We start from the raw sequence: 17184 nt of genomic DNA on the forward strand, positions 1-17184 counted from the left end.
CCGTCAAACTACCACCGAGAGGTGGTAATCTGCAGCAACTCCTGAATCGTGAAGAACTCAAATCAATTATACAATTCAACACCATCCACACAGGACTGAACCGAAGTGAAGACTGGACCACACTGCTGTGAGAGAACTATGCCGTAGAAAAGAAACAATACATGTGCCAAACAAAAAGAGTTGCTGGACCTAGCAATCTGGAGTTACGATGTTTTTAATTTTCACTGAACTTTAATATCAGTCACAATTTTCTGACACAAGCATGTGCTCACCCACACTGATGATATCGTCAATTTTGCACTCCCCTCCCCTTGCTTAATTACACCGTCAATGATGCCACCCCCAACTTGAGGCAGGTTATCACCATGCAACCCATCCATGAGATCCTAGGTCATCTCAACACTCTAAGATGGCGCTCATAACCTCACCCGCCATCACTGAGTGAGCCTTACACTAGGTTACCGTTCCAAGATGGCGCTCTGACTCACCAGCACGTGACCGGAGTGCCAAACTACAAGTAACACTCCCTTGCTCCCCAGAAGGAACTGGCATCGAGACCGAGTATCCTGGTCATACGCGAGCTCCAATCCGACTTGGTAAGTAGCTCTCAACTGGGCACATGACCAAACCAAAAGCCCCAATTCCCTATCCAACCGTGGTTCCGACATGAGACGCTTAACGAAATATACCTTTATTTTCAGCGTCCCATTCCGACATCGATCGTGAAGCGAGTGGACGGCCATTGAGCCCTACTCGAAAATCTTTACCCACTGTCTAAGGTAGGCTTAACACACCTAAGGTAATAGGTTCTCCGACCTGACCCACCCGACCGAGTCACTTACAGCTCCATTTCAATAATTTCAATTATTTCTTTCTAGCCCGCCAAACCAGGCGCAATTGAAAGAACCAGGATACCTTCCCTCCAAATTCCCAATGGATTTTAACAGGAGTGTAAAACATAGCAACTAAAGGGTATGCATCTTTATACACTCTCTCCCCTCCCCTGTTCCGACGTTATTTGGGTCCACATTTACCAGTTTTTCATTGTTCCTATAGTTCGGCTCAATGCCGCAACGGGACACATGAGAATATTTCCAGCGCCATCTGCGCTTCTGCTTGGATATCTAAAGAACTTCCTACCCGTATGTTCCATTTTTGAAACCAGCCGACTCTAAACCTCTCAACCAGAGGTATGTCCGTTGTATACTCTCCAGCCTGATTGAATCACCGGTATACAGATCCCCATAGATGCACAGTGCTCGGCTCAACCACCAACTCACTGAGCCTTGAGCATTTCCTATCCACACGTTCTGCACGTTCTAGTTCAGTCACTTGTTCCGCACAATCCTTAGCTTTTATCGCACCAATGTTACTGCGATTCCGAGGTTTACTGTTTATGAAACGATGATCTGTAAACAAGCACTATCACCCCACACAGTCACACACTGCGATTCCGGATTTTGTTACAAAGATGAAAGACATGTGTTGACTGCCCTCCATCATTTTCAACTTTTTAAAAATTCTTTTACTTTCTCTGTTTCTCCCAACAGGCTTTGTTACATTCAGGCAAATCTAATTTTAAGTCCTGATGATGATCCCAGTTATGTAATTGAGCAATAGGGATCGAAATGTCGACACCCATGAGTGGGCATACATGCAGTATATTGTAAATGTGATTGTGTATGTTCCACTCCAGGCGACACTGTCACTATCCTCTAATTTACTTGCAGTGCCCTGTTTGCTCCTCTTTCTTGCCTGAAAACACCCCTTTCACTCTGTTCTACTCTCTTTCTCCTTTAGTACGGCACAGGCTTGTGCCACACTACTTGTGTAGAAACAAACTGTAACTATATTTGACATTGTTTTATAAATAAATTCCTTGTCCGGCTGGGCAAGGAGACTTTCACGTATAGCAGCCTATTGTGTTCTATACTGTATTGTGATGATTCTAAATAAGCTAGGAACCTCTGTTTCCATAACATAAATACTATTCTCAACCAGCAACATTCCTGAAAGAGTGAGTGAGTGTGTAAGTAGTAGAGAACATGCCTCGATGATTCTATGACAGAATATTGACAACAACAATATCGACTTACAAGAATATCTTGTAAAGAACATCATCTACAAAAATATTGAGTTTACATACTTTGAAAGTAAGCTATCAAAATATGTAAAAAAATATGGTGGAACAGAAGATCGTCAAAAATAAGGTATGTAGGAAGTTTAACATATATACCGTTATAAGTAATTTATTTCAAATATTAAATTACAAAATAAAAATATATTTAAAAATAGTGTTAATAAGCAATGTAAATAATATGCATTGTTTAATAAATATAAAAAAACACATAAAATATATAAAGTAAAAATATAAACAATAACTTTCAAGTAAAAATGATCAAACATATACATAACTAAAATATATATCTTATCTAATTCAAATATTACAATTAATATAAAAATAGTTTAAATTAATACTGGGAACTAAATATATAAATAATATATATAATTTAAAAAATAAATAACTTGAACAATTAAACAAATTACATTACTAATACTAAAAATAACTTTAAACTTTAAATTAACAAACATATTAGCAATAACATATATCACAATTAATTTTTACAAAAAATTCATATAAAAAGGTAACCCTTAAATACATTTTTTTAAACGTAATATAATCATTTAATTATAAAATTCAAAATATTAAACAAATAGCAACAATCAAAAATAAACAACACTATCAAAAATGTTGGACTTCACAGGAGACTGATTAACTAATCTAACTCCAATTTTAGCAAAAATAGGAAAGGCTTTAGACTTTGGAGGGGTTAGATTTACACATCTCCCTCTAGTGTACGAAACAGCAGGGAAAGTGTGGGACTTTGGCAGGGTTAGGTTCACTATTCCCACTACAATGTAAGTAACAGTAGGGAAAGTGTTGGACTTCGGAAGGGTTACTTTTATTGTTCCCTCTCCAACTTAAACTAGCGCAGGGAAAGTGTTAGATTTTGAAGGGGTTAGATTTACTATTTCTACTCCAACCTAAGTAGGAAAATTGTTGGAATTTCAAGATTTACTATTCCCACTCTAACATAAGAAAAATCAGGGATACTGTTATACTTTGAAAGGGTTACATTTACTATTCCAATTTGAATCTATACAATGGTAGGGAAAGTGCTGGACTTTGGAGGAGTTAGATTTATTTATTAATTTTTTTTACTGTTTATTAAGTATGTGATTACCCAATGGGTAGCCTGGTGCCAAACATGCGTACTACCTACCAATCAAAGATACATATGTTGACCTAGAAAGAAAAGTTTTCAAACCTTTATGAAATTTCAGCTGATCAGGTTCGAGCCGAATATGAATAGGCAATTTAGAGCCGTGACCATCAAAAGAAACTTAACCCCTAGGCACGCTCTGTGAACGTTAGGTATAGTAAGCATTTCAGCCAATGTAGAGAAAAGGAGCCTAGAGGGACAATATCTCTCAAACATGTCCAAAATATAAAAACTGTGAATTACTGGTTGAAAGGTTTATGAGCCGTGAAGAGGGCTTTAAACTGATATTTCATCTTAATGGTCAGCCAGTGAAGTTTTCTAATAAGGGGAGTGACACTATCAAATTTAATCTTCCAGAATATCAACCTGTCTGCCGCATTTTGTAAGAGTTGCAGTCTACACATTCTATACTCAAGCAACCCGAAATACAGGGCAGGGCTTTGAAGTAGCCCAGTCTGCTAAGTACCAACGTTTGCAAGACCAACAGCCTAGATTCATGAGGGACAAACTAAATAATCTTCTATAGACGCCTCAGAAGTAAAAAAAAAAAAAACAGGTAAACATTTCAATGTATTGATGTGCAACTCAAAGGAAAGTCTGCTGTCGAATAGCACTCCCAGATTTCGGGATGATGAGGTGAGTACTGAGCATTCATCAAAGGAATTTGCCCACCACATATGGAACTAGATGGAAGAGGTCCCAAAAATTAGGACTTCTGTTTTTTCTGAATTTAAAGGAAGAAAGTTGTTGTTCATCCATTCAGTGAGCCACCTTAATCATACAGCCCCTGAATCTTTCCTGAAGTAATGACAAATCGCCCTCTATTTGGAAGATTATTTGGGCCCCATCGGCATAACCATACAGTTGAAATCCAGAAGATGCAATAAAATGTGCAAGAGGAGCCACATAAATATTGGGAAGAGTAGGACTGAAGGCACACCCCTGCGGAACACCACATACAATATCCTTAAATCTGAACGGAAGCAAGACAAGTTTACAGCTGTCCTTCAATTCTTCAGAAAGGCTTCAAACCAAGCTAGTCCAATAGTCCTGAGGGTCTTATTATGAGTTTGGTTGTCTGATGGACTGGCAAACCCATGGTGGTGTTCCGACTGCCCTATTATAAGTAGGGTTGTTGGACCGCCATGGGACCACTGCTGCCATCAGTAATCCGCAATCCCCGGTGGTCTTGCAGGAGTCTGAGGCCCCTAATATGCTGGTGGTAGTGCTGCGGCACCGCCAAGCATAATAGGAGTTTCCTCACTGCCACAGTTTTCATGGCGATGAGCCCACCATGAAAAGTGTGGCAGTGAAGAAACAAAGGGGGCCCACCAGGGGATGCATGCAGGGTGCACATGGTGTGCCCCACTGTGTGCATACACCCCCAATTCCTGCAGGTCATGAACTTCGTAGTCCATGCCCAGTAGGAAAGTGCAATGGCGTTCCCATTGCGGTACCCTACTAAGGCTCACGAATGAGCCTTAGTACTGCACCACCCCGGGCCAGCTGCCACAGGACCCCCAACCTAGATTCCAGTCAGAATCCGGTGGGGGGTCTCAATATGCCTTTTGCAGTGTGGCAGTGGGGCACTGACTTAGCGGCCCGCTGCCACACTGCCAAAGTCATAATAAGACTCCAAGGGCTTCATTTATGAGGTTTTGCCGAAGGAAAGCGCAGCAGGCCTTCCTGCTGCGCTTCCCTACGGCAAAAGAGAAAGACGGGAATGCGCCATATCTATAAGATATGGCGCATTCCAGTCCTTTTCCCCTGCGCCGGCGCACAATGGGCTGCCGTGAGCCAATGCTGGCACCTTTGCACCATGTGTTGCGGGGTGTCACAGGTCGGGCGTCTAGACGTGCTCATCAGGAATTGGAGATTCATGCAGAGTGTTTGTGTAGGGTGTCATCATCTGGGAGTTTTTATTTTATCCATTTCTTTTCCTAATTTCATTTAGTATCTTTATGTTTTTTTAAGTTCTACAGTGTACTAGAGTGCTGAGGGCTTTGGTTTGGTGGATCAGTTATTTAGTGGAACATAAGATACCCTTGAAGGTCATAGTGCGCTTTACAAATACATATAACATAACACAGTGTTAGACTTGTGTTATTATGGCAACTGTATAGATGTCAAGGACAGTACTGATGTCTGTGACGGGCTGGAATGTTCTGGCAGCATGCTTAGTTCTTCCAGGATTTTGGCTAGATGGAGGTCTTTGATGGAGCATACGTTTATTTTTCCTCTTTTCGGTTATCCTTGATGCTAAGACATATTATATTCAATGGTGAATGGGGATGGTAAAGTGGGTGGTCCAGTCCAGGGCTCTAGGTGTGTGATAGTGGATATTAGTGAGTCATATAGGATGAAATCCAGTGTGTTGCCTAGAAAGATGTAGGTGTTATAGCGTTGCTAAGAATGCAGGCCCACAACATCCTGTGTATGGCTGCATGACCGTCTCCTGTATTGAGAGTTTATGTATTTGATGCTGTACCTATCAGACTCACCGATGTCCAGGATGTTTGTGGAGGAGCGTGAGAACTAGATTCAGTCATAAAGAGTCCTTTAAGGCTGATTTGTGAGATGATGTCTGAAGCCTGTTTGGCTGCAGAGTGTATACTAACAGACTTCAGTGTGTTGTGTTGTGGGAGAGGTGGGTGTTCTAATGAGTAGTTTGTCACTGAGGTTAAAGGTGTTAGGTTTGCATGGTCTAGGTGTGAGTGTGAGAATGGTGTGCGATGTAATGTTTGCGAGACCCATGATGAAGCTAGTTTCATTCAGGGATTCTGACCCTAGTTCCTTCAAGGTTTGAACAGGTTCAAAAATATGTTGCCTTTGTCTGTATCTACCCCTAGCTAGGCATGCCCAGGTAGGAAATGACAGAGGGAAGCAAGCAACATTACTTTCTTTAGAGATGGACTCTGAGAAATCTGTTAAACCAGACATTTTTGGAAGATAAACTGTAACATTCGAACTCAGTAGCAGAGACCTTCATCTATAGGCCAGTAGTAACTTTCTACTACAAGTAAACTACGGAGGTTTGAACAACATACGTTATCCCTGCAACAGCAGTTGTGACACAATAGATCACAGAAAGATTCGAGAAAAGCAGGACCACCATTGCAACAAACCATAACAAAGGAGCTGAAATTGCCAAAGCTTGGTCAAAAGCCCTACCCTGAATATGAGCTTAGGCCTCAGGAGTCCATGTACAATAACTATAGTCATTTCATATGTGGCCCTCTCTGCACTAATGATGACAAAAACACTGACTCCAATAAGGAAGCCAGGACAGGGATTTAACTCAAGACAAACAGAGCTCTAAGCTTCTAGTGCTAAGAAGACCAACAGGATCCAGCGGTCTCACATACTTCCTGAGATTAGCTCTTCCTCATACCTGCGTAAACCTACAGTAAACCCTTCTCTCCTGCCTGGTGAACAATAATTCACCCTAATTCCCCAGCCAGGCAATATCACAAGTTAAAAGCAAAGTTCCCCAATAAACTGATAAGTGATGAGCAAAAGTCGGAGGGAGGGTCAAACCGATCTTGAAGGCATCAAAATACCAAGGTAATATCAGGAATCAAACAGGTATAGGACCGTGGTGACAGAGGGCATTTTAGCATCAGAGATCCCAGTGGGATTTATTCAGCCCATAGGAGTCCCGACTTACAAAGCGTCATTTGAAGCACTTTGTGTTCAGAAAGTCTCACCTTTTTCTTCTTTTTTTTTTTTAAGTCGAGGAAAACGCTCGAAATATAACTGTAAACTGCACCGTAGTTAGAAATTGGGTGCACCACACAGGTAAATTCCAGGAAAAAGGGTGAGGTGAGGCCACACATTTGTAATTTGCAACATTTGCCATTTGTCGGCAGGTTCGCCAGGCCCGGTTCTAGAGGGTGGGCCGGGTGGGCCGGGCCCACCCAAACTTTGGCCTGGCCCACCCAAACATAACCCTTGGCCCTGGTAGTGACGTCAGCAAGGCCAGCAGAATATGGCCACTGCAAGTTAAAACGTTCTTCGAACGTTATCTTTCTTTAGGAGTTGCGTGATTGGGTCTGGGCTCGCACCCCCAATCACGCATCTCCTATTAGGCAGGTGGGCTGTGTCCCCGCCCACTCGTGCAGGTACATTAGGGGCACTGCAAAGGGGACAAAGCCTTTTGTTGGAACTGGATTTGTGGATAATTAATTCTTTTCTGCTGGTAAAGAGGAGTTTGTTTTGCTGTTTCGTTTTCCTGGCCTTCCTGACCCCTTGAGCTGTTTGTTTAACCGATCCGGCTGTGACAGAGTTCGTAAGGAGCAGGTAAGAGAATGTGTGGCTATTGTGTTTTTTAAATCTGTGAGAAAGACATACTTAGAACGCCGTGTTTATTTCATTTTCATTTACATCGTGTGTTTAAATCGTTGGTATCATTCATGAGTGGTTCTGCAAGGATGCACGACAACTAAATGTCCAAATAACCTTGGGGATTGTTGATCTTGCTGGAGAGCGTTCTTTTTTTGGTTTGTAGTATTTAAATGCAATAGAACTGTAGTTAACGTGGATAGCTCAGTGGGCTACTGCCTTTGTCACAGAGATCCTTTGATACATAGGCCAGTGTGATCAAAGACGTGTATACAAACCAGAATGGTATAATTAGATTTTTTTTTTTTTGTATTGCTAGTTAGTTCGAATTTTCCCAGTATTTCATTATTCTAATGTTGCAATACAGAGTTTGGGCAGATATAATTTCTAATCAGTACAGCCAACCACTGGGGTATGCTTTAAATCCTGTGTTTGTGGTTCTCCAGACCCAACCCTCTTAATACATATTGCCCAGCAGCATGGATGAGATGTGATTCCTACACCTGGTAATCTTCATTAGCTTATGTGACATTCCCTATAGGCTGATTTGGATACTTTTATGAATCATTGTGTCTGCATAATGTGTGTGTGATGTACAGTACTGTGATACCCTACACTACGAGTAGCGCTATACAAGAAATAAAATGCATATGAGAGAGTGGCTATGGAGTGATGATGGGCTCTGTTGGAGGGTGGCAATGAGGGAATCCGAGGGGGGCATCATGAGGGGTGGAGATACGGAGAGATGGAAGGCACTGGTGGAGTTTGTTTGTGAGGGAGTCTGAAGAGGAGGTCATGGGGGAGGGGCTATGTAGTGATGAGAGGCACTGGTGGAGGGTGGTAGGAAGGGATTCTGAGGAGGAGGTCATAAGGGGGAGTTGCTTTGGAGTGATGAGGGGCACTGGTGGAGAGGTAGGAAGGGAGTCTGAGGAGGAGATCATGAGGGGGAGTTGCTTGGAGTGATGATGGGCACTGGTGGAGGGTGGTAGGGAGGGACTCTGAGGAGGCGGTCATGAGGGGGGTTGCTTTTGAGGGATGGGCACTGGTGGAGGGTGGTAGGGAGGGAGTCTGAGGAGGAGGGCATGAGAGGCACTGGTGGAGGGTGGTAGGGAGGGAGTCTGAGGAGGCGGTCATGAGGGGGTTGCTTTGGAGTGATGGGCACTGGTGGAGGGTGGTAGGTAGGGAGTCTGAGGAGGAGGTCATGAGGCAGAGGGGCTTTGGTGTGATGAGGGGCACTAGTGAAGGGTGGTAGGGAGGGAGTCTGAGGGGGAGGTAATGGAGAGGGGCTATGGAGCGCTGAGGGGCACTGGTGGAGGGTGGTAGGGAGGGAGTCTGAGGAGGAGGTCATGAGGGGAAGAGGCTACGGAGAGATAAAGGCCAGTGTTGGAGGATGGCAATGTGGGAATCCGAGGAGGGGGAGGTCATGGGGAGGAGCTACGGAGAGATGAGGGGCACTGGTGGAGGGTGGTAGTGGAGGAGTCTGGGAGGAGGGTGTAAATGAGGGAATCCGATGAGGTCATGGGGGAGGTGCTTTGGAGCGATGAGGGACACTGGTGGAGGGTGGCAGTGAGGGACTCAGGAGGCGGTCAATGGGGGGAGGGGTTATGGAGCAATGAGGGGCACTGGTGGAGGGTATTTGTGTTGGAGTCTGAGGAGGTGGTCATGGGGAGGGGCTTTGGAGTGATGAGGGACACTGGTGGGGGGCAGGTAGGGAGGAAGTCTGATGAGGAGGTCATGACTGAAAGTGGCTAAGGAGAGATGAAGTGCACTGTTGGAGGGTGGTAGTAAAGTTGTCTATCAAGTAAGAGGTCAGTGGTGGGACACCAATAAATACTTTTGCACCGGCGCTATAATAGACCCTGTAATGTTTTTGCTTATTTAATTAGCCGTTGGGTCATTAGGGCCACTGTGTAACATAGTTTAAAGTGTGTGCTAATTATATTTACTCTTATATTCAGGGTTTTCAGTTTGAAGGTGATTTTACAAATCTTTTTAGTGGGATTATGGAGAATGACACCAGGTGGTGCCTGATATGGGGCTGGGGACAAAGGTTAGCTGTGAGTTAAGGTGCACGGTAGAGAGATTGTAGAAAATTGATGATCAGGCCTGGAAGGGAGTGTACTGCAGAGTCTGGGGTCAGATGGAGGTATTAATGAAGAGAGATTCTCTCTGAAGGCTGGCAACGAGGCAGGCTGAGTAGTGTTACTTGCCTGATACTCCCACCTCAGAAACCTCCTCTGCCCATCAAAAGGACCTTACATGGGGATCAAAACACTTTTTGAGAGTGTTAACGATTAGAAAGAGATTTGGAAAATAATGGAGGGCCCTGAATCTCCTGTTATCCCCTTCTATCACACGCAGGAGTACAGTTTTTTCTATTTGTAGGCTACCTCCAGAAGCGACACATTGAGCCCGCAGTGGCCCACCCAAATGCGCCCTTGGCCCACCCAAACAAAAATTCCTGGAGCCGGGCCTGAGGTTCGCACCTTAGTGAACATAACACAGCGTGCAACCTGTGATCTACCAGAAGCAACCACATCCACCCTGCTGCACTAACGGCCGCCGGGCCACCTGTAAATTACTCAGAAATACCTGTGGCTGCACTGACCGGAAGGCAGACAGCCACAGGAGCAGTGCAGAATAGGAAGCACACGAAGCACTCGAGCTGGCTAGAGCATATCAACAGAGCTATGTGAAGAGTAGGAACAAGGAGGTTTCCAGCGCCCTCTAATGGGCAGCTGCGGCAGTACGAGAAATTCCAATAAAAAGTGACGCAACAGCAGCGCAAAATGTTTCGCAAGGGGCTTGTAATTCTGCCCCTAGGTGTATTGGTTTAAAATGTTTTAGTCACTTGGGGAGATAGTGAGTACATTCTGTCTGTTGAATGTGGCAAACCTAACTCAGGGCTGGGACGAGGAAAATGGGCGAGGAGATGATGTGCGAGAGTGTATGAGAGCGAAACACGGAGAATACGAAAGGGTAATTGAGACCTAGAGTGAGCGAGACGGATACATCTATGCAAAACAAAGTAAGACTTCGCATATCACACCTCACTACACACACTGCCTTTGCAGAAATTAATTTACATCCATGGTATGTACATACACTGCCTGAATGCCCTGCCTTTTTACTAGGTTTACGGTCTAGAAATATTCTATCCATTACATACAAACACTACAATAAAAATAACATGTTCATGAACAATAGGAAAATACAATGCATGTGTAATTAGATTGGGACAGTAAGGAAAGGCAGATTGTGGGACTTCCAAAACACCAGGCATGCATGAGGAGTGTGTCCTGCTGTTTCTGGTTGCTGCTACTCACCCACTGGCACCAGCGGAGATGCCCTCATCTTTCGCTGCAGTTTGTCAGAGACGCTGTCTTCGCCCTCCGGCGTCCATGAATCTTTGCTTATCGACATATCACCTAAACATCAACCATCAGTAAGGTTAGATACATCTAGCTTTACACACCTGCATTTCGCTTGTAAGTTTGAAATCTGACCTTACAACAACAAATGGACTCTGGTCACACAACCAGACCCTTAGGACCAGAGTTTGATCTTATTACATGGGGAAAAAAAGATTGGAATCTCACACCAATGATTGACGAATGATGAAACACCACTGGAGACTGATCCCACACGAGAAGTCATTTTTAGTCTGAAACCAAGAACAGGATCTGGTCTTACACCAAAACCTGCTTGCCAATGACACTGTTAGGATTGGATTCCAATCCCATCCCTAGCAATGTATTATGATCTCATGTGTAGGACTCGCACCAATGTATTGTATTGAACTGCATTGTAGAATTTATGCGGCCCTTGCTACCCCAAAGTGGTTGTCGTAGAGCGTGGCGGTGCAGAGTGTGCGGTTGAAAGAGTGTTGTGTATTGTTGTGAGTGTTTGGGGAAGCATTTTGGTGTTTCAAGTGAATGACCAGAGAAGTACTCTTACCTTCTACTGGTATAAAACATAACATAACATCTGTGGTACGTAGTTCTTAAAAGTGTGGTGGTGGGAAGAAGTGTGAGATACAGTGTGTGCAGTCTACACTGAGTTGACCCCTCTTGGCACTTTTAAAGCGACCAGGGTATACACTCCGATCTTACACCTACCAGTGGAATCCAGTCTCACTTAAATCAAATGACCAGAATTATATCAGAACTCCGATATCATAGTTGCGGGTGAACCACATGCGTGTACCAAGGACTGGACTCCAATCGCCCACTTACAGGTAACTTTAAGTCCTACACTTGTATGCTTCTGACTTGGATCCAAAACCTCACTGACACTGAGAGGTTTTGAAAGAGGCTTGGAGCAAACCAAACATCATCCCCCTTTAATACGGTTAGAAAGCAAAGAGCTACGCTATGCTGAAAAGTTATATCTTTTCATTGTAAAAGTTAAGAAGGATTTTGTGTGAATACAGTTATATTTATTGAAGGAGTCAAAAGGTAAAAATGCCTGGACGGAGACCCCATCACAGTAACAAACACGCAAAGTGGTAATTCCAACCAAGTGGAAAGCACGTTTTGTAATAAATAATACCAGTCCTACAATAAGTGATGAGTGACCTATTCACACACCCAACCACCATCGATGAATCGGATTCAGTTCTTGAGCATAACTGAAGAATGATATAAGGTCTAAAGAGTGGTTTGAGTGGGTCCACATCTTCATTTTTGAAGGATCTATTGTTTACGAATTGAGCCGTTAAATTATGGGTAACCTATTTACAAATATTAGCTGGGACTGTGAATGGACTAACTTTCCCCAGCACCTCTAAAACATCTTTAATGGAAGGCAACCAGGGGATATTTATACACTCCTTGCAACTTAAACAATCCTTGATAACAGATTGATTGAAAGTAAGAATAAGATTCGATCAGACTAGAATTGGTTGGAAGTAGCAGGAAGAGTGTACCGAGCTGAAAGGCTTGGTGATAATGGAGCTTGTTTAATGGAACCTTTGATTAAGGAAAAATAAACTCCTCATGACATATAGAAATGGAAAACACAAGACAAACGTTAATTATCTTCAAGTTGTAATGTGATTGATATAGGGTTTCTTCTAATGCAAAGTAACTATCACTTACATAGAACCGCATGGCAGCATAATATCATTAAAAACAATTAATAATATAAAAAGAAAATAAATGTTGCTGTAAAAAACTGGCAGTAAGACAATGAGTTGAAAAGTGTCCCAAAAGACAAGTACAGTTCAGTGGAGCAGCTATCAATTGTCGATAGTCAGTGTCGGGTGGTCAGGATCGCGTTCCATAGTATTGCAGGGGCAGAGTACACAAGTTGTTGCTGGAATAGTGCTTCATGGGTTTGCTGTTGTTTTAATCACCTGTGCACGTTCCTCGAGGTTGGTACCGGGCCTACAAATTTCTGGTTGAATTTGCAATATGTACAATGAATAAAGATTGTGAGACTTATGTTCAAAGCAGTGTTCTCTGGGTTCAATGCCGCAATAATTGCCTGCCTACAGGACCGGATTCGCAGTCTGATCCACTCTGGCCTCAGTTTTAATCTGTGCTGAGCCAACAATGCTGGGCAGAGACATACAAAATGGTCCACAGACTCCACCAAGTCCCCGCAGCCCCTGCATTGTCTTTTTTAGGTTGTGAACACTGTTCCCTTTAAGATGCGCGCGCGCACGCACCTCTCCTGACGTCAGCGCGCACTGCCGGGGATAGAGCGTGCACACGTCATTGCGCGAGAGATTCTCGCCGCTGCTTTAAGAAAGCGAGTGGCGCGAAAACCAGGCACTTTCTATATGCGTGTGCTGGAGGAAGAGTCGGGCGGAGTGCTGGTTCGAGTGCAGGTAAGGCTTTGCTGGGGGCTGGGGGCTATGGTAGAGCTATGTGTAGCGCAAGGCAGATTGGGGGCTTTTGTTTAAGTATTGATGTTAATCAGAGCCCCTTCACGGGCTGTGATTAACATCAATACTTAAACAACAGCCCACAATCTCCGCGCAACGCACATTACAAAAGAGTAGAACCCTTTGAAAAACACAGCGTGTACTTTTACTTGCTGTGTTTTTAAACGGGCTCACCTCTTTTGTAATGAGCGGCTACAAGAGCAATTGTGGGCTTATGTTTAAGTATTGAGCGGAGCTCTCTGACTGGAACATATTCGTTGATCAGAGAGGAGATGAAGGCGGGGGCAGTGCCCTGGCGAGCCTGGAAAACCATACAACCGGTTTTGAAAAGAGAGCGTTCCTTGATGGGGAGCCAATGAAGCTCTTTAAGGAGAGGTGTGGAGTGATGAAAGCGTGGGAGACCGTACACCAAACAAGCCGCTTGGTTCTGAACCATCTGGAGTTTCCGCAGGCTGTATGCAGGAATGCCGTTGTATAGGGCATTGGCATAATCTAGCCGCGAAATCACCAGTGCGGACATGATCAGTTTAAGTGCTTGGGGGGAAAAGAAACGTGAAATAGTGCGAATAGTACGGAGAGTGAGGAAACAAGAGGAAACGACAGAACTAATTTGTGAGTGCAAAGTGAGCTGGTTATTCAATTTAACACCCAAAGTTTTAACTGTGGAGGAGGGAGTGGGGGAGGGACCAAGAGAAGGGGGCCAGAAGAAAGAGTTCCAGGGACTGGATGAACCACCTGTGAGGACCAACTCGGTTTTATCCGGGTTCAGCTTAAGATGGTTGTGGTTCATCCAGTCCCTGATGAAAATGATAGTAGAATGAAAACTTGAGACAGAGAGAGGAGAGGAGGAGAGGTTAAAGATGTGCTGGAGGTCAACCGCATAGTTATATACGGTGACCTCCAGCTGCTGGAGTGCAAAGATTAAAGGAAAGATGTAAAGATTGAACAGTAGGGGAGAAAGAGAGGAGCCCTGGGGGACACCACAAGTGACTTGGAGTGGGGTGGTTGTAAAATCCCCCAACCGAACCGCCTGGGTGCGGTCCCTCAGGAAAGAGGATAACCAGACCAGGGCTGAGCCCTCGATTCCCGCCGCCCTGACACGTGAAAGTAAGATAGTATGGTCCACCGTGTCAAAGGCGGCTGAGAGGTTGAGGAGCACCAGAGCCTGATGTTTGTTGTAATCCATGCCCTCCCTGAGGTTGTCCAGGACCGACACCACTACAGATTCGGTAGAATGCCTGGGACGGAAGCCGGCCTGACGAGCTGCCAGACCCCCATTCGCTTCTACATCAGTGCTGAGTACCGAGGTGACATGGCGCTCAAGCACCTTACCCAAATAGGGCAGCAGAGAGATGGGGCGGTAGTTGGCTGAGATGGATGGGTCAGCGCCGGACTTCTTTAAGATAGGCACTATTGTGGCTGATTTGAGAGCGGGGATCACCACTCCTTGTGTGAGGGAACTGTTAAGAAAGGTGATAGGGGGCTGAGGGCAGGTAGAATAGATATGTTGAAGGATTCGTGGTGGGCAGATGTCTGCCGGGGAACCAGACTTGACCTTGGGAAGTATCTCCAGGAATACTTCCTCAGTGAGGGGAGGGATTGAGGTAAGATGACACTGGACAGTGGGGGGGGAAGGGTCAACAAAAGTAGAGGAGGGAGGGGGGATGTTAGCCTTAATGGTTGCAATCTTGTCCAGAAAATAAGAGTTTAGTTGGTCACACAAGGACTGGGTCGGAGGGATTTGAGGTGAGGCCCTATCAGAATAAGCAAGGTTGTTAACTATACCGAAAATCTCCCTGGATTTGTCTCCTGCTGTCAGAATTTTAGTGGAGAAATAGATGGTTTTGGCCGCTAGGATGGCTTTTTTATACTCAGTTAATAATGCTGAGTAATGACTTTTTAGTAAGGGACAGTAGTTTCTTCTCCACTGCCTCTCTGCTTGCCGTACGGCTAGTTTATGCTTCTTTAGGTCGTCGTTGAACCACCTATTGGAATCTTTAGGTTGTCGAGTGGAGATTCGACGTAGTGGAGGAACCGAATCGCAACCTCCAGCCAGCCAGGTGTTAATCGCAATGGCTTGTGAGTTGGATGATAGACCGGTAAGGGTCGGAGATGAATTTTGAAGCAGGGAAGTCAGAGAAGGAAGATCAACTCGTTTCCAGTTCCGCGCCCAGGTATTTTTGGCAAGCGGAGCCTTGGAGACAGAGTTGAGAATGATGGAAAAATAAATAAGGGCATGGTCAGACCAGGGACAGGGGGAAACAGACACCGGGGAAACAGAAAGGTTGAGGGACCAAACCTGGTCAAGTATGTGACCATGAGCATGGGTGGGGACAGATATGTGAGGGACAAAGTTCAGGGAAAGGAGGGATTCAGTGAATTGTTTGGAGGAGGTGCACTCTAAAGGGTCCGAGGGCCAATAATTAAAGTCACCTAGCACCAGGACAGAGGCATAGTTAACTGCCAAGGTGGCCAGTAGGTCTTGAAATGCTGGCAAGAACGACGATGAAGGCTGAGGTGGGCGGTACATTAAAAGACACGTGATTGGAGGGGAAAAGGAAAGGGAGCGGACTACAAGGAATTTGGTAGGGGGAATGGAAGGGAAGGAAAGGAGTTGAAAGTTGAATTCAGACCGAGCAATTAAAGCTACTCCACCACCCATCCTACCCGCAGGGCGGTCGGCGCGTAAAGCGACGTAGGAAGGGGGGAGGGCTGCTAAAAGAGCGGGTAAAGAAGAGTCACAAAACCAGGTTTCGGTCAAGAGCAGTAAGTCGGGCTTCTCGGAATCGAGCAGGACAAACAGCTCATGATGCTAATCTGTCTGTGAAAAACAGAACTCACTCCATCATGTAGGTCATATACATATTTATGGATATAGTAAAACTATGCTTTTTTACTGTGTTTTTAGAATACCCTGCAACCCTCTATGTTACATTATGCCAAGGCTGCACCTTAAGTCTCCTTTGTTCTGTGTAAGAAGTGGGGGTTCGGTGTTATTCATGGCAATGCATGTACAGTTGTGAGACCAGAGTTTATTTAATCAAACACCTAGCGTTGCTGGACAGCCAGGCCCAGTCTCCATTGTGTCTGACTTCAGCCCTCAATTACCGTAGTGCTGGTAATTGAGAGGGAAGTAAACATAGTTTAGTGTGTGTACGTTTGTCAAGGTTCTCACATGTTGTACTCTTTTATATGAGCATGCTGCATAACAGAGGGAAGTGCAAGACTGATAGTTAGTTACAACAAGGTCAAGTAAGTGATGTAAATCACCCCTAACAGTAACCGCTCAGTACCAATTGCAGCACCAGGTCACAGGGCCCTCACGACTGCAGCAGGTCATTGTGGCTTTACTGGGTCACTACTGCATGACCCACCGCTGCATCATTTACAATGTTTGTAAATAATGCAGCTGTTTTTGAAGTAATGGACCAGCAAGGGGAGCTAATGGTGTTTCATCATCAGATGGGGGTGATGTGATCATATTTCTTCATCCCCTGAAAGAGAACAGTGCATTGTAGGGTGCGCTATGCCTTTTCATGTTTTTGTTTATTCCTTGCTGTCTCATTGGGTCCAGTCCCACAAATCACAATACTTGCTATTTCCTCAGATTTCGTTTGCAAAGGCATATCAATAAATAATAATCTGTGAGGTACTCAGCATTGTTATCTC

General features: G+C 44.6%; 1 protein-coding gene across 2 annotated transcripts in view; it reads right to left on the reverse strand.

Moving 5' to 3' along the window:
- HIGD1B (HIG1 hypoxia inducible domain family member 1B) overlaps positions 1-11049 on the reverse strand; it is a 132755-nt gene extending 121706 nt beyond the window's left edge. For both annotated transcript variants that reach the window (XM_086923885.1, XM_086923884.1), the window contains exon 1: positions 10952-11049. In XM_086923885.1, coding sequence (XP_086780011.1) covers positions 10952-11048 — 97 coding nt within the window. In that variant the 5' untranslated portion in view covers position 11049. The remainder of the gene's footprint in view (positions 1-10951) is intronic.
- Between the last annotated feature and the right edge of the window lie 6135 nt (positions 11050-17184).

The sequence above is a fragment of the Lissotriton vulgaris genome, chromosome 5, assembly GCF_964263255.1.
Source record: "Lissotriton vulgaris chromosome 5, aLisVul1.2, whole genome shotgun sequence".
In the NCBI taxonomy this organism is placed as follows: domain Eukaryota; kingdom Metazoa; phylum Chordata; class Amphibia; order Caudata; family Salamandridae; genus Lissotriton; species Lissotriton vulgaris.